At 31.2% G+C, this 27,039-nt stretch overlaps 1 protein-coding gene and 1 long non-coding RNA gene across 2 annotated transcripts in view; one reads left to right on the forward strand and one right to left on the reverse strand.

Moving 5' to 3' along the window:
• Nucleotides 1-7,492, forward strand: part of LOC126885331 (zinc finger protein 28-like) — a 43,295-nt gene extending 35,803 nt beyond the window's left edge. Inside the window, exon 2 of the mRNA XM_050651895.1 lies at nt 6,044-7,492. Within this exon, the coding sequence (XP_050507852.1) occupies nt 6,044-6,723 (680 nt within the window). The 3' untranslated portion in view covers nt 6,724-7,492. The remainder of the gene's footprint in view (nt 1-6,043) is intronic.
• Nucleotides 7,493-12,774: 5,282 nt separating this feature from the next.
• LOC126885371 (uncharacterized) lies at nt 12,775-18,666 on the reverse strand. The gene is made up of 2 exons (XR_007698394.1): nt 18,436-18,666; nt 12,775-13,039 (listed from the first exon to the last, which is right to left on the reverse strand). It is a non-coding gene; the product is annotated as an uncharacterized LOC126885371 (long non-coding RNA).
• Nucleotides 18,667-27,039: the final 8,373 nt, after the last annotated feature.

A 27,039-nucleotide genomic window follows, 5' to 3' on the forward strand; every position in this document is an offset into this window, starting at 1 on the left:
ACCATACTAAATGTTAAATATAGTATGTTTATACTAAATACTACAAACATTCTATTATCTTACATGTAGGTATTTTTTTTTATATTATACCTAAAGGAACTGGGTAAATTTAACAAACCACTCTATTGCAAACATTCTTTTTTTTATTTTGTTCACTTGTTAAGTCAGATCAATAGTATATATAACTAGACCCAAATCCAGACATCCGAATTGAAAGTTATCCTCCAACACCAAATTGTTCTATATGGTCCACATAATGTTCAGAAAAAAGTCAGGTTTGGGGGGGAGAAGTCGGTAAATTAGCAGTTTTTTTACGTTTTTCGTCAATATTTCTAAATGTATGCTTTAGCGTAAACAATGTTCTATACAAAAATGTTCTACATAAAATTTAAAACAAAAAAGGTCCTATACATAATTGTTATAAAATCAACGGTTCCAGAGTTACGGAGGGTGAAAAGTGGAGATTTTCGATACTTTTTATATTTTGTGGGCAATTTATAATATTATTAGTGATGAAAGAAATTTTCTTTGACAAGATTATGTTTTGTAAATTCCCAATGGTATGTTAGTGATAAGCCCTTGAAGAAACGTCAATGTCACCATCCAAAATCATCATCAGTTGTCCAAAAAATATAAAAAGTATCGAAAACCTCCATTTCTCACCCTCCGTAACTCTGGAACTGTTGATTTTATAACAATTATGAATAGGATCTTTTTTGTTTTAAATTTTTTGTATAGAACATGGTTTACGCTTAAGCATAGTTTTAGAAATATTGAAGGAAACCCTAAAAAAACTACTAATTTACCGACTTCTCCCCCATTTCCCCCCCAAACCGGACGCTCAAAATGGTGTAACTTTTTACTGAATAATATGTGGACCATATAGAACAATTTTATGTTGGAGGAAAACTTTTCTTTGGATGTCTGGGTTAGGCGTTATTTTGGACCAATTATACTATACTACCTCCGTAACTTTGCAACCTTTCATTTTAGAAGAATAATCATAGGACCTTTTTTATTTAAAATTTAATGTAGAACATTTTTGTATAGATGATTGTTCACGCTAAACAGCATAGTTTTAGAAATATTGACGAAAAACCTAAAAAAACTACGAATTTACCGATTTCTCCCCCCTCCCTGCCCCAAACCTGACGCTCAAAATGATGTGACTTTTTTCTGAACATTATGTGGACTATATAGAACAATTTGGTGTTGGAGGATAACTTTCACTTTCGATGTCTTGGTTATGCCATTATTTAGATCAATTTTATCATACTACAAATAATTTATGTACAATAATACAATCTAGGTTCAATACATACTTTTTGAATATTAGTATAGGCGCCAAATAGAGGTCACCGTATCATTTTCAATTCTGATGGACAAACTCAACGGTTTCTTATGGATTTTGGGCTGCTGATTACGAATTTCGAGGGGGGATTTCGATCCGAGTGGTCAAAAAATTGTTATAAACAATTTAATTGTTTATAAATTGTTTATAAGGCTCTGGCTCATAAAATAAAAGATAAAAAAAATGTTTCAAATAAAATTTGTTCCCTAATAAAAAACGAGGAAACAACCGTCTACTAAACTTAAATTCGACAATTAGAACTCAAGATTTTGTTAAATTAGTGTAAAATGCAAATTGCAAAATAAGTATTTTTCGAAGCTTTAGCGATCGTAACTCGGCTTCTACGCATGCAAATAAGTCTTAGAAGGTGTCGTTTTAAAGCTTAATTAAGAGGCTTCCAAACAAAGTTTGTTAAATTATTTGATCTTCATTTGTTTTAAAGTTATACCCGTTTGAAGTTATAATTTTCTTAAAAAATTGTACATTAATTTGTTTATAAAGGTTTCAAGCAAACTTGAGCTATAAACATTTATACTTTAATTAACAATAATAATAAAACAACTCAAAAGGAACAATTTGAGCTTACGAAAATGTTCGTAAGTTTATTTTTGGTTAAGATGTCGATATTTTAATGTCGCGCTATGAGGCGCAAGATTGGCTCACAGTCAAGTAAGTATATATTCTTCGACGCTTTATCGATCGTAATTCGGCTTCTACGCATGAAAATGAGCCAATATGTGATATCCATATAAAAATGGATCGAGTTCTTTTGCAGCGTCATCATTGCATATAAAACGAGCATTTATGATGTGGCGGCATACACACAATTGACGGGCCTTGATGATGCTGCAAAAGAACTAGATCCACTTTATATGGATATCATATAGATAATTAGACTCTGAAGCCTCAAAAAGTTTTAGTTTTACTGCCTACAAGAACAGACTTGTACCACCATGTAACTGTTAAAATTTCGCTAAGAACTTATGCAGATGTAAAAAGCTGATATTCCCTGTATATCTCTATGCAAATTTGCAGATGCATGAAAAAATAATGTTTGTAAAAATAGTATTAATAAATAATATCAACTTACTTTTTAGTTATACTTCTGAAATATTAGTTTTTAATGTTTTTTTCTCATTTAGTGCAAAAAATAGAAGACAATGTAAATAGAATGAAAGGTGATACGAGGTACAGTATGATGATTTAATTATAAGAATTATATGATAAACTTTTATTAGGATCTTCAAAAATGAAAAATGAAGATAACGTATGTATACATAGAAATTATAAAATTTGCATCGAGAAGTTAGCGCGTGAACCTTTACGCGGTGAGCCGATCTTGCGCCTCATAGCGCGCGCCATTAAAATATCGACATCTTGGCCAAACATAAACTTATGAACCTTTTCATAACCTCAAATTGTTCCTTTTGAGTTTTTCTATCATTGTTCATTAAAGTATAAATTTTTATAGCTCAAATTTGCTTGAAACCCTTATAAACAAATGAATGTACAATATTTTTAAGAAAATTGTAACTTCAAACGGGTATAACTTTAAAACAAATGAAGATCAAGTAATTTAACAAACTTTGTTTGGAAGCCTGTTAATTAAGCTTTAAAACGACACCTTCTAAGACTTATTTGCATGCGTAGAAGCCGAGTTAAGATCGATAAAGCTTCTAAAAATACTTAGTTTGCAAGTTGCATTGTGCACTAATTTTACAATATCTTGAGTTCTAATTGTTAGATTTAAGTTTAGTAAACGGTTTTTTATTAAGGAACAAATTTTATTTGAAGCATTTTTTTTATCTCTTTTAGTTTATGAGCCAGAGCCTTATAAACAATTAAATTGTTTATAACAATTTTTTGACCACTCGGATCGAAATCCCCCCTCGAAATTCGTAATCAGCAGCCAAAAATCCATAAGAAACCGTTGAGTTTGTCCATCAGAATTGAATATGACACGGTGACCCCTCTGGCGCCTAGACTATATAGATCTTACCATACTTTCATGAATTAAGACTTAAGAACTATTAATGTACAGAGTGATAGCTTAACCCTAGATTCCTGAGGTTAAAATGGATCGATTTAAGCTAACTTACCTTAGTACGAAAGTTGATAATAACCGAAATACAGGGTGTCAAAGTTAAACTTTTATTTTATTTATTCTTGAATATTTCCTAACAGGCATGGGATAATAACACGAAATTTAGTAAGCGGGGTTTTTTCGGGACTAGAAATTTAAATTCGCCACCAAAAATGATGTATTACCCGGAGGGCGCCACTTACGTCGTTGAGCGCTCATTTAATAGATTCAAGTTTTTTTATTACCCACTCTACATACTTTTAGAATAAAAACTTTTTTCTCTTAATATTTTTACTTGAAAAAGGTATATTACATTCATTTCGCTAAACTCAACACCGTTTTTGAGATAAACGCATTTTAAATCTGCGAGGCACCATAATTTTTTGCATAATATCATTGTAGTTACACCCGAACCATAAAAATTTACAAAAATATATCGCAAATTTTTTCAAATGAAATTTACGATGCAATGACATAAATGTGAGCACTAGGACAATGATTATGGTTTCAAGTTTATTTTTCGGGTCTAACTACAATGATATTATGCAAAAAATTATGATTAACTATTTATATGGAATAGATAGTAATAGAATCAGATAGTAAAAAGAGAAAAATCAAAGAAGCGGCTCTAATTATGCTAAATGAAACCAATTGTGTCGCAAATTCCTCGGTAGAGTGCAGTAGGATGTGGTTACCAATACTGAAAGAAAAAGTCAATAGAAATAAAATACCACGATTAGTAAGTAAATAACATATTGAGTTAACATATTAATATTATTTATAATTTAAACATATTAAAGTCGGAATTTGGGTACCTATTAGTTTTTTGAGAGTAAATTAAATAGAGACCAAATAAAGAGTTAAAGACCAAATACTTACGATGACGGGATAGTATCACGAGGTTTTTTCCTGGTTTTCCCTCGTGATTTACTATGGAAACGCGAGAATTTTACTGTCATCGTTGCATTTGGTTGTCTTTCTAAAGACAGATCACATGCTATGATTTTTTTGTTACGGATATTCTTGAGTTGGGGTTGCTTTCATGTAATCGAATGAACTATCTTTCAGTAAAGTCGTCCCAGGAACGCAACTCATAAATATTGGCAATATAATTTTAAAGTCTTCTACTTTAAAATGTATAATATATGTCTAAATTGCCAATATAAATGAGTAAGATTAAATAGATTATTAGAAGAATATTTTACTTAGCAACAACATTTTTGTTTAATTCAGTAGTATTTTCTATTTTGAAACGACACCCGATTTGGGCGTCGAAACTTTAATATTTTTTTTTCAATTTAATTGTGGGTTATTTCCCATATAAATAGCCACAAGAAAATAGCTTCAGAACAACATCAAAAAATTATGTTGTATCGCAGATTAAAATGAGTTTATCTCGAAAATTGTTTAGCGAGATGAATGTAGTATACCTATTTTAAGTAAAAATATTAAGAAAATAAAAATTTTGATTCAAAAAGTATGTAGAGTGGGGGATAAAAAACTTGAACGTATTAAATGGCCGCTGAAAGACGTATGTGGCTCCCTCTGGATAACACATCATTTTTGGTGGGTAATATTATGGGTCATAATACCCGTTTGCGCGCCAATGGTGAATATAAAATTCTTAATTGTATGTCAAAAAATGTGCAATAACTACGTCTTAAAACCCACCAAACGTGATTTGCATATCTCAACTGATTTTAAAGCAATAAATAAATCGTCAGTTTGTAAAAAAATATTGAACATCCCGTATCTCGGAATCGAAGCGTTTGCGGACATTATTATTATAAAGCAAATTGTGATTATTTTCTCATGTAAAATTACCCCGTAAAGTTTGTCACACTTATTTAGAAACACCCTGTACTGATGACGAACATGGCCAGTTGTTAAAGTACCTAACTTCTTCATTATCCAATATAAGCGAATGAATCGAAAGACAAAATGTTAAGAAAACCTGGGGCTATAGTTAGGTTTTAACTTCAGTATTTTATAAATGCTAGAATAGTCCACAGGGTGATGCGAACTTTGAGAAAAAGGCACAGTTTGATTCGTACACCCGGTATACAATGACAGTTTGACTGTTTAGCAACAATATTATTACAGCGATATTGTAAATAAATAAGGCTATATCGTGGTAAAAAAATCACTTAAATCCAACAACAGGTTTAGGAAATTCGAAACTTCAAAAATGACCAAATTTTTAGTGGATCGATTTTTTTGCACCTGAGTGTACATATTCCATATCTAATTTTAGATTCAACTAGTGCATAATATAATATTTTTAAATATTTAAATCTATTTTAGATTTGAGAAATTTGAACTTTGGTATTAAGGCTCTCAAACACTTTCGTTATTTCATCTATGTGGGCATCCCATCTTAAATGAAAGTCGATTTTTACTCTAAGATATTTTATATTGTTACTTGATTTTATATGTGTATCATATGTTTAACGTCAAATTGTGTTCGCCAAAAATTTCAGGCGACTACGCTAGGTACCGCGTCAGTCATGCACGGAGCGAATACACATTTTATTATGTTGTACTTAGATTTGTCTCTACATTTATTTTTCCCTTCTAAAAAAATTTGTTACAATTGGTTTGTGTTTTAGGTAATCCTCAAGAGGATCCAAAAATGAAAATCAGGGAAACTTCAACTGCAGATCCTTCTCATAAAGGAAATCGTACTGGGCCTTACAAATGTGAAACTTGTTACAAGCAATTAACTACTACAAATCGTTTGAATAGACATTTGAGAGTGCACACTGGGAAAAATCTTAATAAGTGTGAAATTTGTTTTAAACAGTTTAGTAGAGAACGTAATTTGAAAAGACATTCGAGAGTGCACACTGGGGAAAAACCATACAAGTGTGAAATATGTTTTAAACAATTCAGTGAAGCATATAGTCTGAATAGACATGTGAGAGTGCACACTGGCGAAAAGCCTCACAAGTGTGAAATTTGTTTTAAACAATTTAGTGAAGCAGTTGCTTTGAGGAGACATATGAGATTGCATACTGGAGAATATCAATACAAGTGTGAAATATGTTTTAAACCATTCAGTGAAGCATATAGATTGAATAGACATCTGATAGTGCACACTGGCGAAAAGCCTCACAAGTGTGAAATTTGTTTTAAACAATTTAGAGAAGTAGTTGCTTTGAAAAGACATATGAGAGTGCATACTAGGGAAAAAACTTACAAGTGTGAGATTTGTTTTATGCTGTTTTCCTTCAAAGCTCATTTGGATAGACATTTGAAAGTGCACACTGGAGAAAAATCTCACAATTGAGGAGCATACATGCAAAAGCCGATAGATCCACTTTTTTCAATTTTGAGATAAAAGCCGAAAACTTGTACAGCAAAATCCCATACCAATTTAAAGAAGCATCATATTTAAAATAAATAGTACCTAGTTATGAGTCATGTAATAAAACTGAAAAAAGTAAAAGAGCAAAATCAAAATTGAAGCGTTGGTTCCTCTTCCATGCAGTCACATGTCTTCTCCTCCCCTTCCTCCTCATCCTTTTCATTTGAACTTTTGCCATTAAGCAATTCCAGGTACCAGTCAAGTTCTTGTATTTCCTCCAAATTTTCTTCGAACAGTTGATTTAATACGTATTTAGGGGATTTTTTTCTTTTCGGGGATACCCCGAGTCAATTTTTTTCTAAGATGGTCAACTCAATATCAGAAAATTTTGGTTTCAAAAGTTTTTCAAAATTTTCTAACCCACTGGTAAAATAATAGTTTTGGAATGATTGTATTTTTATTAATTTGCCATTGTTAATTTTTTTATTACAATCTGCTTTGTATCAGCTAGCGCTTTCACTTTTTTCAAGGTAACTTAAACCGGGAACAATCGCGCTCTATTCTGTGACGTAATCGGTTGCGCTTTAGATTTTGTCTAACAATACGAACTTAGACGCGAATTTACAACAAATCTTTATGTTATAGTATTTTTATTTACTTGTAATATTAGAAATATTATTTCTAACAATTATTAAAGCTAATTTTTTCTCACCAAAGCCATAATTTCCAAAAGAAGAAGAAAAAAAATAAACCTACGCATTACTACACCATATTTTTTTCAGCGCAAAAGTGGTCGGAAGCAACCCCGTAATCACCACCCTAATTAAAACTAGTCATTTGGCCTTATTTGGTCTTATTTATTTATGTATTATTAATAGGTTCGAGAAGTTTGACCGACTTGATTGATTCGTTTTAAAAGAAAATGAAGTTAACAGCGATTAACGAATTTTTGTAGTTTGGAAATAATGGCCTTTTCTTCTGAATAGAAAGATTAGCATCAGAGATGTGAGAAAATGTTTAAATAGTAAATTGTGGCTAATTTAATTCCCAAGAATTTGGTATGAAAAAAAATTTCTATGGCAAAAATTAAGTGAGCTATTGACATTTAAATCTTGTAATAGCATGCAAAAACCACCTTTACCAACCCTTTCAAAGTCACCTCTTTTTGTGACTAAGGATTTTAATAAGATTTAATATTAATAGGCTTGTAGATCTTGTAAAAACCTACAAAATTATTTTATACCAAACTTTCTAAGATACAAAATAAAAAAGTTACGGTTAAAAAATCAATATTTATATTTTTTTGAGAAAAAAAAAAGGAGAAATCCAATTGTAAGCATAATAATGTAAGTTAGCGGTGTTTTTAGTCATTGGCCTTTTTCATTCTTCTTTATTTGTGTATTATTAATAGATTCTAGAAGTTTGACTGGCTTAAAATGATTAGTTTTTAAAAAACTGAAGTTAAAAGTGAATAAAGAATTTTTGTAGTTTTGTAAAAAATGCCATTTTCTTCAGAATAGAAAGATTAGCATCAAAGATAAGAAAAAATGTTTAAATATGAAATTGTAGGTTATTTAATTCTTAAGAACTTGGTGTAAAAATTTTTTTTCTACGACAATAATTGAGTGAATAGTAAATGAGTATACTATAGAAGAACATTGATTTTTTCCATATAAAACTAATACTTTCGATAGCGAATGAATCGAAAACTATTAGTTTTATCAAAAAAATGTATACAACATTTTTTGCTTAGAATGAATGTTTTTGTACCCCCCCTGAGATATCCACCCCCGAGATGTTGTGGCAACCGTCCCCATAATAAAAGCGCCTTTCGGCATCATATAGATTTTGATCCTTGGACCATCCACTACTTATTCTCAAATTTTCAAGCAAATTGATCCATTCTGTAAAGATTGCGGGGTGAAAAGCTTCGGTTCCTGGACTATATTGGAGATTAAAAAATATAATGTCAAATTAGTGTTTTGTGTTTTCAAATTATATTTTATTTACGCCCAGTTCCACCAACGTGATCTAAGTAAAATCTTACGTAAGTTTTGCTTAGTCAAAAAAAATTCTTAGTTGAAATTTGCGTTCCACCATTAGTTCAGAGAAACAAGGAAAAAAAATATCATGTTGGTGACACAACCCCCTCCAGGTCGAAACCAAATTTTTTGAGTAGCATGGACATCTATAATAATAACCTATATGTTTCCTGCAGCCGATTTTGATGATATACATAGTTATAAACAAATGAAAATCAAAAAACGGTAAATTTTCGCTTTTATCGTCTATTACCAAAAAGTTAATCATTTTAAATAAATTTGAGAGTAAGAAACTCATAAATCGTATAAAAACCTTTAATATGGCGTTCGCTGAATATGTCTATCCTCATTGGTTGCTTAGAAAATTGCAAAATAAATCATAAATTTTGAGTTTATATAAATATTCATAACTTATGTAAAAATGAACTTAGAACGTTCTTATTACACGGAATGCTGAGGCTTCTGGTGCTTAAATCATACCCCAAATTTCAAAACAATTGGTCAAATAGTTTAAAAGATATTTAATTTGTTTATTTCAAATTAATTTTTTTTGCAACGCTATAAGTCAGAAAATGATGAAGTTACACGAATACTTTGAGTAGATTACGAAAGAAGAAAATTTATACTATTTATTTAATTTAAAAAAAATGACAAAAAATAATTCTAAATACTGCAAAATGATTTCGCAAAAACATGTGAATTAAAAATAGGGGGGGCTAACTTCGTCCCTAATTGTCCTAGGACAATTATTTTTCTTTCTAAATGTGTATAAAAATTCAGTCTTTTCAAATATGAAAAAATAATTTTTCTACGGGTAACGGTTAAAAAGTTATTCTAATTGTTTATAACTAAGCAAAAAATGGACGTGTTTTTGCAAAATAATTTTACACTGTTTAAAAGTACTTTTTGTCATTTTTTTTTAATTAAGTCAATAGTATAAATGTTCTTCCATAAACTGTCAGAATTCTTACTGTAACCTCATAATTTTCTGACTTGTAGTGTTGCAAAAAAAATGAATTTGGGATAAACAAATTAAATATCTTTTAAACTATTTGACGAATTCCTTTGAAATTTAAAATATAATTTAAGCACCAAAAGTCTCAGCAATTCGTGTAATGAGAAGGTTCTAAGTTAATTTTTACATAAGTTATGAATATTTATAAAAACTCAAAATTTATAATTAATTTTGCAATTTTCTAAGAGACCAATAAGGATAGACATATTCAGCGAACCCCATATTGAAATTTTTTAGACGATTTATGAGTTTCTTACTCTCAAATTTGTTTAAAATGCTTAACTTTTTGGTTATAGACGAAAAAAGCGAAAATTTACCGTTTTTTGATCTTCATTTGTTTATAACTATGTATATCATCAAAGTTGGCTGCAGGAAACATAAAGGTTATTAATAGAGATGTCCATACTACTCAAAAATTTTGGTTTCGGCCTGGAGGGGGATGTGTCACGAGAAAAATCTTATTTCTCTGGACTACATACAAGTTTTCACTTAACTTAGACTTAGCCCACGGTTCTTAGACATTACTACGGTTGCCTAAATCGACTAACCAATGAACATTAAGGGTGAGATTACGTCACGAGAGTTTACTGTCATTTGAATCGTAATATGATTTTTTTCGAATCCTGAGAAAACCAAGTATTTTAGAAAAATTTAAACGCAGGATGCAAGATTACATTATTACCGAGGGCGGAAAGCCCCTTAGAATAAACAAGCAGATTCTATTGAATGAAATATTTGAAATTAAATATCACACTTCTCTTTTATTTTCAGCCCTGTAACTTATTAAAGTAAACATTATAGAAGTTTTCAGGGACTTTCAGCCCTCGGTAATAATGTCTTTCATTCTGAGTTTAAATTTTTCAAAAATATTTATTAGTTTTCTCAGGATTCGAAAAAAATGAATACAATTAAAACACATTGAGAATTTTGACAGGCGTCAAAATTTTGCATTAACTCAATGTAAAATTCTGAAATGTTGAATTCCAGCTTCCCTAATAATTATTGTACATCAAAAGACATTAGAAACTATTTGTACAGGATTGAAATCTGTATTGGAAATAACTGTTAAATTTGGTCTACGTAATTAAACATATTCCAAAATTTTGTAAAAATGTAATACATTTTAGTTTTCAGCCCAAACTTAGGCCACACACAATGCAATAATGTTCACATTTTTGAACTGTCAATATTTTTATTTTATCATCTATTGTTTAAAAACAATACAGTTGATAAGATACCCTCAGTTGAGGAGAAAGGATTAATAATAAAGATTTTTTTATTCAGTCAATGGTGTGAGCACTGTCAGTTAAATAGTAACGTGTGGCCTTACTTTTACACGCATACCTATTGTGGCAAATGTATCATATTTTTCAAAATTTTGGAATGCATTTAAATCGTAGAACAATTTTAACTTTTGGTTTTAATACAGATTTTAATTCTCTACAAGTATTCTCTCATGACTTTTGATGTAAAATAATTAGGGAAGCAGGAATTCAACAATTCAGAATTTTACATTTAGTTTTCTATGGCCCTTTTTACGATTCACCACCCGGTATAAGATAAAATGTGTACTATTTGTCTAATTATTTCATAATAACAGAAATAATACACATATATACACAATAACACACATTCAATGATCGAAAATCATTTAAAAATATGGGAATGTAAACTCTTGTGACGTAAAGTCAAAAATATAAGTCTCCCCACCACCGTCGCACAAGACAACCGTAATAAAGTCTAATAACTAATAACCAATAACGTACGACAGGTTTGTTCCAACACGACCGAGAACCGTCACGAAACGGTAATGCTCCTGCGCAGTAAACAAAATCCGTTCCAACAAAAATATGATCGTCATCGGATCGTCCTTCCCACTGTTCCAACAAGAATTGTGATCTTTCGGTGACGGTTTCGTGAGGTTTGTTCCAACTCGATACAAAACCGTTCTTGAATCGTTACGCGCATGCGCAATAACGAATAATTATGCGCAGTAACACATTTTTCGTTACTGCGCGGTTCACGAACCGTTCAAGAACGGTTTTGTATCGAGTTGGAACAAACCTTATATGATCATTTCAGTAATCGGGCAAATGCATAATGTGCTGGTTGGACTGACTTGCGCACTAGGACTTAATTCTTTAAAGTTTTTGAGCCTTTGATCGACTAAAAGCACACAAGCTGTCACCAATAAAAATGACAAATATATGATTACCGTCATGGGACGATAACTGGGCGATACAATTACGAACATGCGCACAACAAACGGTACAAGTAGTTTCGTGACGGTTTCTGGACCGTCCAAAAGTTCATGTTGGAACAAACCTGTAGATATATATAGGGCTTTTCATCGATTGTCATTTGTTTCGAGCCTCTGTCATGTGTCACATAATATTAATATATCTACGCCATACGTCTTTGGTTTCTATCATTGTTATTACCAATAACGTATGACGTAGATATATTAATATTATGTGACACATGACAGAAGCTCGAAACAAATGACTGTGAATGAAAAGCCCTATTAATATTATGTGACACATGACAGAAGCTCGAAACAAATGACTGTGAATGAAAAATGAAAAGCCCTATAATAAATATTTTAATTTCAATCATTTCAATATGGTGGATAATGGTCAAAATTTTAAAAATAAATTTGTATTGGATTTAAAAATAAATTAGTATGAGTATATACCTAAAGAATTTAAACTGTGTTACGGATATGATTATTTTATGTAATGTCAACGAGTCTATTCTTTGATATTATGATCTAAAGTGCTGACAGAAGGTGCTCCAAACCACAAACCATACATACTCATAGACGTTTCACGACCACGTTAATCTTTCGGATCGAATTAACCCCATCTCTTGATTGGAATGGGAACTAAATTGACAAATTTTAGTTCGTGAGAATTTCCAATTATAAATTTTGCGGGATTTTTGATGAAATTTCGCAGGAAATTAAAACAACAGAAAGACAATTCAATGTTTTATTCCATATTTTACTGAAAACTTCAAATATTCCAATTTTTCTTCAAAATGCTAAACACTACTGCCATGTGTCACGTGAAAGCACTGATGTGTAATATTGAGTTGAATGAAAATTTTTGAAAGAATCTTGTAGGATGATTGTTTAGAGTTTAGATAAATATTACCTTATAATATTTTACAAACTTCCAAAAATATATAGGTCCGAAATGTTGATGACACACTTGTCTATTGGAATACACTGTTTCAGGATCTATTATATTGTTTTTTTTAATGTGGAGAAACCAATGAACTGTCAATACGGATGGAATGGCCATGTCCCATTCAAATAGTGAAGCAAGATTGACACCAACATACAAGAGAGAGGTCCTAGAGAGAGACAGACAAGGTGGTGGAAACTTTGACAGGCCGTGTAATTTGAGTTGCCTATATAAATGGACCCGATTGAATCGGTATTTACAGTTCGTTGAATATTTTAACTTATATTTTAACTTGGCTAAGGCCTAATGCTGATTGGCAGTACGTATTTCAAAATTTAACCACTTTTTTGTATTTAGGGGATAAATAGAGTACACAGTGCCATACTTGGTGTTTAGATACTTTTCAGAATTGTTATTTGTATTTATCAAAACAAATACCTACTTTCCTAAAGTATTTGGGAGTTAAATAATTTTAAAACTATTTAAATACTAAATTAGTGACTGTTTTATACAAAGTGAAGAAGTCCTTGATTATGTTTTTATGTTACTTTTATATTTAGACTTTTATATTTCCCCGATTTAAGTTGATATAGGCAACTCAAATTACACGGCCTGTCAAAGTTTCCACCACCTTGTCTGTCTCTCTCTAGGACCTCTCTCTTGTATCGTGGCTGCATTAGTTGTCTTTGTGCCTATTCCATCCGTATTGACAGTTCATTGGGAGAAACACAACACGGGATGATCAATGTAAACTAAAAATTCTACTCATAAAAACGGAGAGGAGGTTAATAGGCCAATCAAGTTAGGTTTTTTCTAGATATAACGGAAAAGACGAGGTTTGACAGTTGAAATGTATAGTATGAGATATTACAAAAATACTACCATCTTGGGATTCATCAATTTTTTAGTGGAACATTTTTTAAATAAACAATCAAAACGTCAAACTTAGTTTTTTGCTCATAACTTAAAAACTTGTTTATTTAGAAATTTGACGTCCACAGATAACTTTTTCAGAAAAAAAAGATACATCGAATGAGATACGCTAAATGAAAATCGGTTAATAAACAAAAAAGTTATTGCAAAACGGAAGACAAAATCACTGTTTTTGAATATTGTTAATAACAATTTTATTGTTTATTAGAATATGTTTTAATATAACTAAAATTGAGGGCATTATGGTATTTGAAAGGTGTGCAAAAAATGGTCCAGATCTGTTAAATAGTTTTCGCAAAATTGAATTTGTTTATAAAATTTTTTGAAAAACGAGCTAATTTCTGAGGCTGGTCCAGTTAATATGGCTGAATGTATCTCAATAATCAGGGGCTCATTTCCTTCGTTAAGATGTATACTAACAGCGTATGAAAAAAAAAGTAAAAAAAAATTACATATACGTACACAAAATTATTTGTTAATAAATAGCAGTTTTTAAGCTTATAAACAATTACAATAATTTCGTAGCAATTAGATCAAATTAAATGGCAATAAATAATACGGAAAGCTGGTTAAAATACACAACTTGTAAAAAAAATTTTAGGTCGTACGACCCTTGGGGTCTGAGATAGCCCCTTTTTTTGAAAAAATCACGGTTACGTTAATTAACAACACTAAGATCTGAAATTAACCAATATTTTATAAGAAAAGTCAAAGTTTTTAACAAAGTTTTTAGCAAGAAAAAATGTTAAAAATTGTTTAAACAGTAGTGTTTTAAACAAAAAGTATTTTGCGTTCCGACTAAAGTAAAAAATATCGGGCGTAGTCGACTGACTGAATAGTGGGCGCGCTTGGCGACCGGCAGCAACTCCTAAAATTACGTTATACCGACCACAAAAATCAACTTAAAAGTGAATAACAAATTTTCGTCATTCCTTATGTTTTCGAGGTCTCCGAATCCGAATATGGAGCTTATTTTTTTCTAGAATTAGTGGAACATGTTCAAAAATCAAATTTTATGCCAAAATGCGATAAATCAATTTTGATGATTTTTCAATTTTAACTCACTGTATTTTTGGTCGCTGTAAATATTTCCTTTTGAAAATTTGACTGTGTTATCTTTGAAGCATTTAGATAACAATGAGACTTGTCCAAAATGATTAAACATATTAAAAGAGAAGTTGTTAATTTTTAAACATTTTGTCGTCAGATTTCGTTAGTTTCATGCTTACAAAAAAAGTTGAGTGACAAACTTTTTAGTTTATAATTTTAACTAACACAGAAATAAAACATAATTCATGAAGAAGTTTTCCAAAAAAATTTAATTTAAAATATGCAATAGGAAAAATGTTATGTGACTTTATAGACGAGCGGCACACTGGCACACCCCAAAAAAGCTTATTTCTCGAGATACTGATACTAATTTTGGTAATAGGTACTTTATATTTTTGATGGTGCCGAAAACGAAAATTATGAAAATTGTTTTGAATCTTACGTGGAGGAACATTATCAAAATCGCAACTTTACCCTAAAAATAAAAATCACGTTTTTTGCATTTAGCTTGCTACAACTCAGTTCCATTGTAATATTTTTTTCTGAAATTTTTATAGTATATATTTCTCACCATTCTGAAGACAATGGGACCTGCTTCAATATTTCTATCTTGCTATAAAGAAAGTTATAAATTGTTTGAAGTAAAAGGTGCAGATTCTTGAATTGCAAAGTTTAATCGCAAAAGTTGAGTGACAAAATTTGAAATTTAGCTGTTCAATTAATTTTATGTTAAAATCTAGAGTACAGAGAACAAAATGTTTTATAGAAAAAAGGTGGTGTAACTTTTAATTTTAAGAAAAACGTGATTTCATTTTTTTTTATTTTTAGCGTAAAATTTCGATTTTGACAATGTTTCCCCATCTAAAATTCAAAATAAAACTCATTTTCGTTTTCAGCACCATCAAAAACATAAAGTAAGACCAAAATTAGCCATTCGCCACAGTGTGGTTGATATCTCGAGAAATGAGCGTTTTTTTTTTGGGAGTACCACTCGTCTATAAGGTCGCGTAACTTTTTTTCTGTTGCATATTTTGACTTGAAATTTTCCAGAAAACTTCTTCAGGACCTATGTTTTAATGCTGCGTTGATTAAAATTATAAACTAAACAGTTTGTCACCCAACTTTTATAAGTTAACAGAAAACTAATGAAAAAATTGTTTAAACAATTTTCCGGGCGCGGTAGCTCTTGGTACCTTTTGGATTTGTTATAAGGAACTTTTTTTTGAGTAAGTTTGTGCAAAAAATAAGAATCGGAATAATTTAAATAACGGGGTCGACGATACAGCCTGGACTACACACGGCTTCAAAATAGAGAATAAAAAATGGCCTATACCTACCAATCGGGTTCTACTGTACCAAGTTTACTATTTTTTTTATCTATGGTACCACATTAAAATGATCATGTTTATCTTATTTTCATTGCAAAATTATCCAAAACAAAGCAGCTAATAGGATGTATAAACCTTTTTTAAGTGGCCTTTTTATTGTCATTTTTTATATTTTTTTACTAAATAAATGTGCAAGATAATAATATTCATAAAATGCAAGTTTCTACCAAAATATATAAATATAATATTAAGCTTCAAATCCGGTATACTGTCAATGTTAAAAATGGGCTGCAACGGTCTAGCACTAGCGAATGGTAGTCCGCGAATTTATTCTCATTCGGCTACGCCCATTATTTTTTTTTACTTTAGTCGCAACGCAAAATACTTTTTGTTTATAACACTACCGTTTTAACAATTTTTAACATTTTTTCTTGCTAAAAACTTTGTTAAAAACTTTGACTTTTCTTATAAAATATTGGTTAATTTCAGATCTTAGTGTTGTTAATTAACGTAACAGTGATTTTTTCAAAAAAAATGGCATTTTTTCAAAACAACCCTAATTTTCGTATTCGGCACCATCAAAAATATCAAGTATTACAAACTTTTTTGGGGTGTGCCAGTGTGCCGCTCGTCTATAAAGTCACATAACATTTTTCCTATTGCATATTTTAAATTAAATTTTTTTGGAAAACTTCTTCATGAATTATATTTTATTTCTGTGTTAGTTAAAATTATAAACTTAAAAGTTTGTCACTCAACTTTTTTAAGTAAGCATGAAACTAACGAAATCTGACGACAAAATGTTTAAAAATTTACAACTTGTCTTTTAATGTGTTTAATCATTTTGGACAAATCTCATTGTTATCTAAATGCTTCAAAGATAGCACAGTAAAATTTTCAAAAGGAAATATTTACAGCGACCAAAAATACAGTGAGTTAAAATTGAAAAATCATCAAAATTGATTTATCGTATTTTGGCATAAAATTTGATTTTTGAATATGTTCCACTAATTCTAGAAAAAAATAAACTCCATATTCGGATTCGGAGACCTCGAAAACATAAGGAATGATGAAAATTTGTTATTCACTTTAAAGTTGATTTTTGTGGTCGGTATGACGTAATTTTAGGAGTTGCTGCCGGTCGCCAACCGCGCCCACTATTCAGTCAGTGGACTACGCTCGCTATTTTTTACTTTAGTCGGAACGCAAAATACTTTTGTTTAAAACACTACTGTTTAAACAATTTTTAACATTTTTTCTTGCTAAAAACTTTGTTAAAAACTTTGACTTTTCTTATAAAATATTGGTTAATTTCAGATCTTAGTGTTGTTAATTAACGTAACAGTGATTTTTTCAAAAAAAGGGGCTATCTCAGACCCCAAGGGTCATACGACCTAAAATTTTTTTTTAGAAGTTGTGTATTTTAACCAGCTTTCCGTATTTTTTATTGCCATTTAATTTTATCTAATTTCTACGAAATTATTGTAATTGTTTATAAGCTTAAAAACTGCTATTTATTAACAAATAATTTTGTGTACGTATATGTAAATTTTTTTTACTTTTTTTTTCATAGGCTGTTAGAATACATCTTAACGAAGGAAATGAGCTCCGGATTATTGAGATACATTCAGCTATATTAACTGGACCAGCCTCAGAAATTAGCTCGTTTTTCAAAAAAAATTATAAACAAATTCAATTTTGCTAAAACTATTAAACAGATCTGGACCATTTTTTGCACACCATTCAAACACCATAATGCCCTCAAGTTTAGGTATATTTAAACATATTCTAATAAACAATAAAATTGTTATTAACAATATTAAAAAACAACGATTTTGTCGTCTGTTTTGTAATAACTTTTTTGTTTATTAACCGATTTTCATTTGGCGTATCTCATTCGATGTATCTTTTTATTCTAAAAAAGTTACCTGTGAACGTCAAATCTCTAAATAAACAAGTTTTTAAGTTATGAGCACAAAACTAAGTTTGACGTTTTGATTGTTTATTTAAAAATTGTTCCACTAAAAAATTGATGAATCCCAAGATGGTAGCTCTTTTGTAATATCTCATACTACACATTTCAACTGTCAAACCTCGTCTTTTCAGTTATGTCGAAAAACGGCTTATTTTTTACTAACTTGATTGGTCTATAATACAATTGATTAAAATTGTGATTAAATCTAATTAAAAACGTAACACCACTATAATAAAATCATTAAGCCAAAAACTGTAAAATAAAAAGTAAATAACAAATTAATTTAATTGTCAACTGTCAGTTGTTAAATATGACAAGAGAATTAACTGACAGCGACATCTCTGGATTGGAATGGTAACTAATTTGCTGTCTTGACCTTGACAATTTACGTGAAACGTCTATGAGTATGTATGGTTTGTGCTCAGGGTTGCCAATTTAGTAGATTTTCTACTATATCTAGTAGAATTTCTTGTGATTTAGTGGGAAAATTTTACATCTAGTAGATTTTAGAATCTGGTAGAAAATATAGTAGATTTTAGTAGGTTTTGGTTGAAAGCATAGAGGTATATATTAACATAGAGGGAGCCTACCTTCCGCGCTTCCTGACGACAAGATCTCATGGACTGGTTTCCTGCATCTCTTTCTAACACATTGTATCGAAAATCTATGATGACATTCAGTGTGAATATAGGCACGGAAGAGGAGGACAACTGTAGCAGCTTTACTATGCGTAAGAGTGAAACAGCACTAATCCCAATAAAAAAGATGGTGTCGTCACTTCGCTCTGAATGACACTCTCTCTATGCTAATATATAACTCTATGGTTGAAAGGAATGGGTGCATTCAGCAGACGCAATCGCTAACTAATCGATTAGTGATTTTCTGCTGAATGCCACATAAATTGTCGATTAGTTATCATTTGATGACTTATCGGTCGCCATTTTAAACATCGGTTTTGAAATATGATTTCTTAGCAAATCAAAATATGATTGACGTATGACGTGTGTCTAATACGTATATTTTAAGTTATATATCTTAAAAAAACATGAATTGAAGGCAAGGAAGGCTGAAAGGCATATAAATCACGCTGATAAATATCTGAGCTGCTTTGTTGGATTATTCGTATGTACCTATTTGGTTTACCTATGTCGCAAGAAATTCAAGAATTTGAAACTATGTATGAATTAAATGGGGTTATTTATAAATTACCATTTCATAATAATTTTTATTTCTGTTCTTGGGGTGTCTTTCACGTATTTGCAAATCATTTTGAAAAATGTGACAGTTGTCATAACCTATTTCGTATGTACATGAAAGTATACCATTCAGAAGAATCGTTAGCGATTACACATCGCTAAGTAATCGATTAGTCATCGCAGTTTTCTGCCAGTGTTGCCATTGGTAGCGACTTATCGCGAAAATAGCGACTTTTTATGTGCTTTGCGACGTAGCGGCGATTTACAAAAAAAAGCCATTTTGTAGCGACTTTCTGGAGCATAAAATCAAATATATTATATTTATTTTAAAAAATACAATACACTACAAAAAGCAATTATTGTATTTTTCGAAAAGTCCAATTATATTATATGACCATGAATTGATTTATTTGATATTTAAATCTGATTTATTTAAGAGCGTGGCGCTACTGATTACCAATTGACTTGTAATCTGACAGTTTTTGTTTTGCGCTTCTTTTTATTCGGGACTTCCCCGGAATACATCTACATCGTATAACTTTTTTATTTGCATATTTGCGTATCTTTTTAACCCGTTTTGATTCAACATGCCGGCTGCGCATGCGCGTGCCACATAATAAGTGACACGCGCATGCGCATGTGATGTTTTAGCGATGCATCGAGTATTAATATACGATGTATCGAAAAACATCGATGGAAGCTTTCCGCTTGATGCATCGCAAAAAACATCGATGTATATTTGAAATTCGATTTTCAGCGTAGCGACAATGTAGCGACTTTTTTACCGCCATATGGGGATTTTCATTCTTCTCTACCTGGCAACACTGTTTTCTGCTGAATGCAGCCAATCTTTTATTTTGACAATTGACAAATGCCATTAAATATTTTTGTAAATTTGTAGAAAATTATAAAAATAACCTTTAAAATGTGCTGAAATTTTATTTGTTACCTATAATATAGATAAAAAGTAAAATAAGATCATGGAAAAGAGTAAAACGTTGAATTTAATTAGTATTTTGTCATTTAAAGAACAGAACAACATAACCGATAATAATCATCCTGCAATATAGACGTGCATTTACAAATACTCTATTTTAGGAGTTGTTAAATACTTTTGCACATAAAATGGGGAATTTATGGACAATGTATTGCTAGGGAATATCCAGTTCTCGACTACCTGACACCATTGCAGAATCTTCAGACGGCAGTTGAAGTGCTTCAATTATAAATATTGCTTGTTATTGAAAGGTTTCGTATTTTGAAGAGATTTTTCATATTAATATGTGAAATGAGATGCAATGCAAGATATCTTTTGTTCAAAAAATATCAGCTTTACAAATATTGCAGTTGTTTAGAGAAAACATTGAAATACTGACAACTGAGCCTGCGGTTATTTAATCGAACAAGCTGTGGCAGTACATTTTTAACCAGGAGAAAATCTTGTGCAACGTGCAACTGTTTGTGTAGTGTGTGTGTGTGTGTGTTTGTTTGTTTTAAAATGTTGCCATTTAAGGCAAATACAGTAAAACCTCCGTTAACCGAAATGGCTTGACAGTTTCAATAATTTTGTCAATAAAAAGTAAATTAAACAGCAATAAAATTAAGGAAATTGAACATGTTTAGAGTGTTTTAGAACAATACTATGTAATTTGATAAAAGAAGAATACAAAAAACAATGTTATTTTTAACCAAAATTCTTGTTATCCGAAACAGCCTCCCCCTTAATTATTTCGGTTAACGAAGGTTTTACTGTAAATGGCTAATGTTGATAATATATTATTTTTCTTGGATTGCAGTTTGTTAATAAATTTATAAATACATACATGATATTGGTGTTTGATTTGAAATGATTTTAAGTATCATTTAATGTTATATCACATTCCGTTAAAAGAACTTCCACAACTAGCAAAAATGTATGATAAACAAATTGTTTTAAAGGACAAACATAATAATAAAGGAATTAGCTTTATGGTGGGTTTTTTATAGTACATTTAAGTAAACAAATGCTGTGGCATGCAAATGAAAGTGTAATTAATACTTTTGGTTCAAAACTATAGATTCTAATACATAAAGGATTAAAATTTAAAAAATAAATACTTAAACCTTTGTTTTATTGTATTAACCTGTTTATATTGTTAATATCATTTGGATTGCATATCAACCAAAGGATAACATGGAACAAACACCTCCAAATGAAATGCAGGCAGTTGGATCTCAAGTTCAGACAAATGTACTGGCTCCTTGGTAGGACATCCAAATTGTCATTAAATAACAAATTACTACTATACAAAGCCACGTTGAAACCAATTAGGATGTATGGTATCCATGTCTGGGATTGCGCTAAATTAACACACATCACAACTATATCAAATTCAATCAAAGGTCCTTAGATCACCCTGGTATGTCAGTAATCTCACAATTCGCAATGATCTAAATATTCCCGTTGTAAGAGATGAAATACAGCGGACAGCAACCAACCATGAAAGTCAAACAAGAAACCAAGACAACGAACTGATCAAACATTTCTGCCAATGGACCAATAATCAGAAGACTCAAGCGAATGTGGCTACAAGATTTAATACAACAGTGAAATAAACTTATTAGGCGAAGGATCATTGCATGCTCCTCCTTCCTTGCTTAAAATTTCGTTCAAACTTGCTTAAAACTTTTAAGAAATTGATTGTAAATAAAAGTTCATAAGGAGAAAAAAATATATACAAATATTATTTTAATTCCGATATACCTACCTTTAAAGATACTACAAAAGACAGCAAACATACCATTGCGTGTTTGTAAAATATTTTAAGTTAAAAATGAACTTTGTACAAAATATATACTACATATTTATTTACCTAATATTTTTTTGCCTAGAACTTATAGTTGTCTTTTACATGTTTATATATGTAGAACTTTCCTTTCAGTTAAATAAAACTTATTTTTACCAAATTCTTCTGAGAGGATATTTTTGTGATATGTGCAATCAGATGAAATTGCCAATGCTGTAGCATTTTATCAGTTGGGGTTTATTGGAATAAGCTATAATTTCACATTAAAATAAGCTTTACTAATTCGAAACGTCAACTAACTTAATTTTGAAGTAAAATTTTGTATAGTAAACTGTGTTAAGCACAAGAAAGTGACTTAAAAAAATTAAATGCACAAAATGTATTAGTATTGTTTAAAAAAGGGTAGTTCTTAAACAATGGTATTTTATTAGTTAAATCAAACTTGTTTCTCTTGTTTTCACCACTTTATCCTAGAGAGGATATATTTTTCTATCTATAGAATAATAAACAAGAATAAAAAACCGCTAAACGCCGTAAAAATGAGTGGCGCATAAAATATTCCAGCTACAAAAGATCTGATATGAATATTACGTGGCGCGAAAATGGATTTTCATTTGATGCAAAACAAAATTCTAGTTTTATTTTAAAAGATTTTTTCATAATATTTGCTAAATGTGAAGTAAACGCGCCACAAAAGAGTAACTTTGATACAGTTTGAATTTTGAAACTCTTTTGTGGCGCGTTTACTTCAAATTTAGCAAATATTATGGAAAAATCTTTTAAAATAAAACTAGAATTTTGTTTTGCATCAAATGAAAATCCATTTTCGCGCCACGTAATATTCATATCAGATCTTTTGTAGCTGGAATATTTTATGCGCCACTCATTTTTACGGCGTTTAGCGGTTTTTTATTCTTGTATCAGGAGTTTTTCAAAGTTATTTATAAATTAAATGTATGAAGTTGAATGCAATGTTCCTCTATTACACGTCAAGCTTTATAATTGGTCACCTTTGTTGCATTATCTCCCAAATGATCTAGTGTCCATCGAATGTACACTAGATTTTTTTTATTCGAAATAGATTGAAAAAAAAATATTGAGATGGCCAGTAAATGAAGTCGGATTGCCCGTTGCCAGATCAAATTTAGCGTCGTAACCACTACAACTACATAAACCATTTCGGGAATAATCGTTAATTGGATTATACTTTTGTAGCTTAATAACTTCTAAACGGCTTAACCGATTTTGATCAGTAAACATGAGTTTGAAACGTATTGACCAGTAGTATCTGATGGATCTAAGGTCAAGTATGATAACTGAAGCTATTACAGGAATTATTGAGCTTGAGAAACCGTTTTTCCCACAGGAAATAGATTTTATCATACTTATGAAGCCTATAACCTAAAAAATTCAAATTTTCCGGGATATGAGGTATACACCGTTAAATTTCTTGAGTCTTTCTACAAACGCTAAGTTATTGGCGCAATTCGTAGGTTAAAATGTTGAGTAATTGTCGAAAAACCAAAATTTTCAAAGTTTAGTTTTTCAGTTTTTCCGCTATACTGAGCCGTGTGTATATCTGATCCTGACGGCTTAGACACCATTTGAAAGCTTAAGTCAACACTATTAATTTGATGTATTTGCGGTTCTCCTGGCTCTTCTTGATCCGAATATATATACCCCCAAAACATATGCCGTTTTGTACCTACCAAGTCCTATAGCTGGCTTATGGGTGGTCAAAAGTCACAAACTACACCGGTTCTAAATCGGCCCTGACCCCCTCTTCAAACACAGAGGAAAAATATCAAATCGGTTTAACTTTCAAACACACATAATATATTATATCCACAAACATTTTCCCTTTTTTAAATAAAAATTAAGTCACATTTCTAAGCTCTATAACTTTTGAATGGTATAACCGATTTTAAAAATTAGACATGCGTTGGAAAGGTAATGATTAGTTTTATTAGAAGCCGCAAAGGTTGGACTTAAATTTTTAAAGTTTTTGGGAGTTGTGGGGACGAGAACGAAAAACAGACCCTAAATAGGAAGGGCCGTAAAATCTACACTCTTGGACCAAAATCGATGGTTGACATATAAATGGGTGACTCTTTTTCTGAACTTTAAGATGGGAGTTGGCCCAATTTTCAATTCAGTCAGATTTAGACAATCGAAAATTTCGTGTATATATAGTGTCGCGTGTAGGGGGGTGTGGGTGTGCGCTACTGGCGAGAACTGCCGTTCTCTGGTAATGTTCAAAATTAGACATGCGTTGGAAAGGTAATGATCAGTACTGTTAGAAGCCGCAAAGGTCGGACTTAAATTTTCGAAGTTTTTGGGAGTTTTGGGGAACAGAACGAAAAACAGACCCTAAATAGGAAGGGCGATAAAATCGACACCCTTGGACCAAAATGGATGGTTGACATATGAATGGGTGAGTCTTTTTCTGAACTTGAAGATGGGAGTTGGCACAATTTTCAATTCAGTCAGATTTAGAAAATTGAAAATTTCGTGTATATAATAGTGTCGCGTGTAGGGGGTGTATTTCTGCGCCACTGGCGAGAACTGCCGTTCTCTGGTAATTTTTTCGATATAAAACTAACAGCTTCGATAACCAATAAATCGAAAACTATTAATTTTATCAAAAAAATGTATAATGAACATTTTTTGCTTATAATTAATATTTTTACCAGCATTTGCGGTCAAAATATAATAAAAAAATTTCCACCCTCGAGATGAGGTGGCAACCACCCCATGGTAAAAGCGTCTTTCGGCATCATGTAGATTTTGATCCTTGGACTATCCACTACTTATTGTCAAATTTTCAAGCAAATCTATCCATTCTGTAAAAATTACGAAGTGAAAAATTTCAGTTCCTGGACTAATTATACTTTTGGAGCTCTATAACTTCTGAACGGTTTACCTGATGTTGATCACTAAACATGAATTTGAAACGTATTGACAAGTAGTATCTGACGCATCCAAGATCGAGTATGATAACTGAACGCATTACACGAATTATTGAGCTTGAAAAACCGTTTTTCCCATAAGAAATAGATTTGATTATACTTATGAAGCCTATAACTTAAAAATTCGAATTTTCCCAGATATGAGGTACACACCGTTAGACGCGTCCTGAGTCCTTCTACAAACGCTCAGTTATTGGCGCAATTCGTAGGTTGAAATTTTGAGTAATTGTCGAAAAACCAAAATTTTCAAAGTTTAATTTTTCAGTTTTTTGGCTATGGTGAGCAGTGTGTATGTCTCAGCTTGATCGCTTAGGCGCCATTTGAAAGCTTAACTCAACCCTATTGATTTGGTGTATTTGTGGTTTTCCTGACTTTCCTTGAACCTAAGATATATACGCCCAAAAATATGCTATTTTGTATTTACCTAGTCCTCTAGCTGGCTTACGGGTAGTCAGAAGTCAAAAATTAGACCGGTTCTGAATCGGCCCTCACAAGTTCTTGAAACACAGAAAAAAAATTCAGATCGGTGTAACTTTTCCACACACATACATACATATCCACAAACATTTTCCATTTTTTAAATAAAAATTGAGTCATATTTCTGAGCTCGATAACTTTTGAATGGTATAACCGATTTTCAAAATTAAACATGCGTTGGAAAGGTAATGATCTGTGCTATCAGAAGCCGCAAAGGTCGGGCTTAAAATTTTGAAATTTTTGGGAGTTTTGGGGACGAGAACGAAAAACAGGCTTTAAATGGGAAGGGCCGTAAAATCCACACCCTTGGACCAAAATGGGGAGTTAACATATGGATGGACGAGTCTTTTCCTAAACTTTAAGATGGGATTTGGCCCAATTTTAAATTCAGTCAGGTTTACAAAATCGAAAATTTCGTGTATATATAGTGTTGCTTGTAGGGGTGTTGTGCGCCACTGGTGAGAACTGTCGTTCTCTGTGGATATTTATGTAACATTTTTTTAAATTATTTTTTAGAAGTTTCAGTTATGTTGTTTATGTAAATAAAAATATTATATTTTATTTAAATAAAAATGGTCTTTGTTGTTTTTATTTTGACATATAACAAAATAATCTGTCATCTGTCATTTTTTCTTCTTTTTTGAGCTGTCATCTGTCATTTCTTCTTCTTTTTGGGATGTCATCTGTCTTTTATTCTTCTTTTTTGGCTGTCAAGTGTCACTTTGTGAGCAAATAATTTAGTAGAATATTTAGTAGATTTTATGCTCAATCTAGTAGAATTAAGTAGATTTTGTATATAAATCTAGTAGAAAACGACGTTCGGTCGTTGGCAACACCAGGGATGCCAGGTCTGGGGAATTTTCCCCAGAACTGGGGAAAATTGATAAACTTTGGGGACTGGGGAAAAACTTTTTTAAAATGACTAATATCTGGGGAAATCAAACTGGCTAAAATATGTTATTAAATCTAGTAAAAGATAGTTATTTTAGAAAGTCCAGTAATTATGTGAATATTAAATGTTTTACAAGGACAAGATCGTGGTGACTGATTCCACATATAGGCCACACTCAATACAGTTTGGTGAATTGTGACTACCGCGAACAATGATATTCCTTGGGGTTCCCCAAACAAAACCGTTCTTTAACAGATACGAGTATGCGCAGTAACGAAAAATGTGTAACTGCGCATAAATTTTCGTTATCGCGCATGCGCGTAACGATTTAAGAACGGTTTTGTATGGAGTTGGAAAAAACCTTATAAATCTGGGGAATTCTGTTGAAAATCTGACAACTTTTAAAACACAATTTGGGGAAATAAATTTTTTGGGCCTGGCAACGCT

The sequence above is a fragment of the Diabrotica virgifera genome, chromosome 1 (genome assembly GCF_917563875.1).
Source record: "Diabrotica virgifera virgifera chromosome 1, PGI_DIABVI_V3a".
Classification (NCBI taxonomy): domain Eukaryota; kingdom Metazoa; phylum Arthropoda; class Insecta; order Coleoptera; family Chrysomelidae; genus Diabrotica; species Diabrotica virgifera.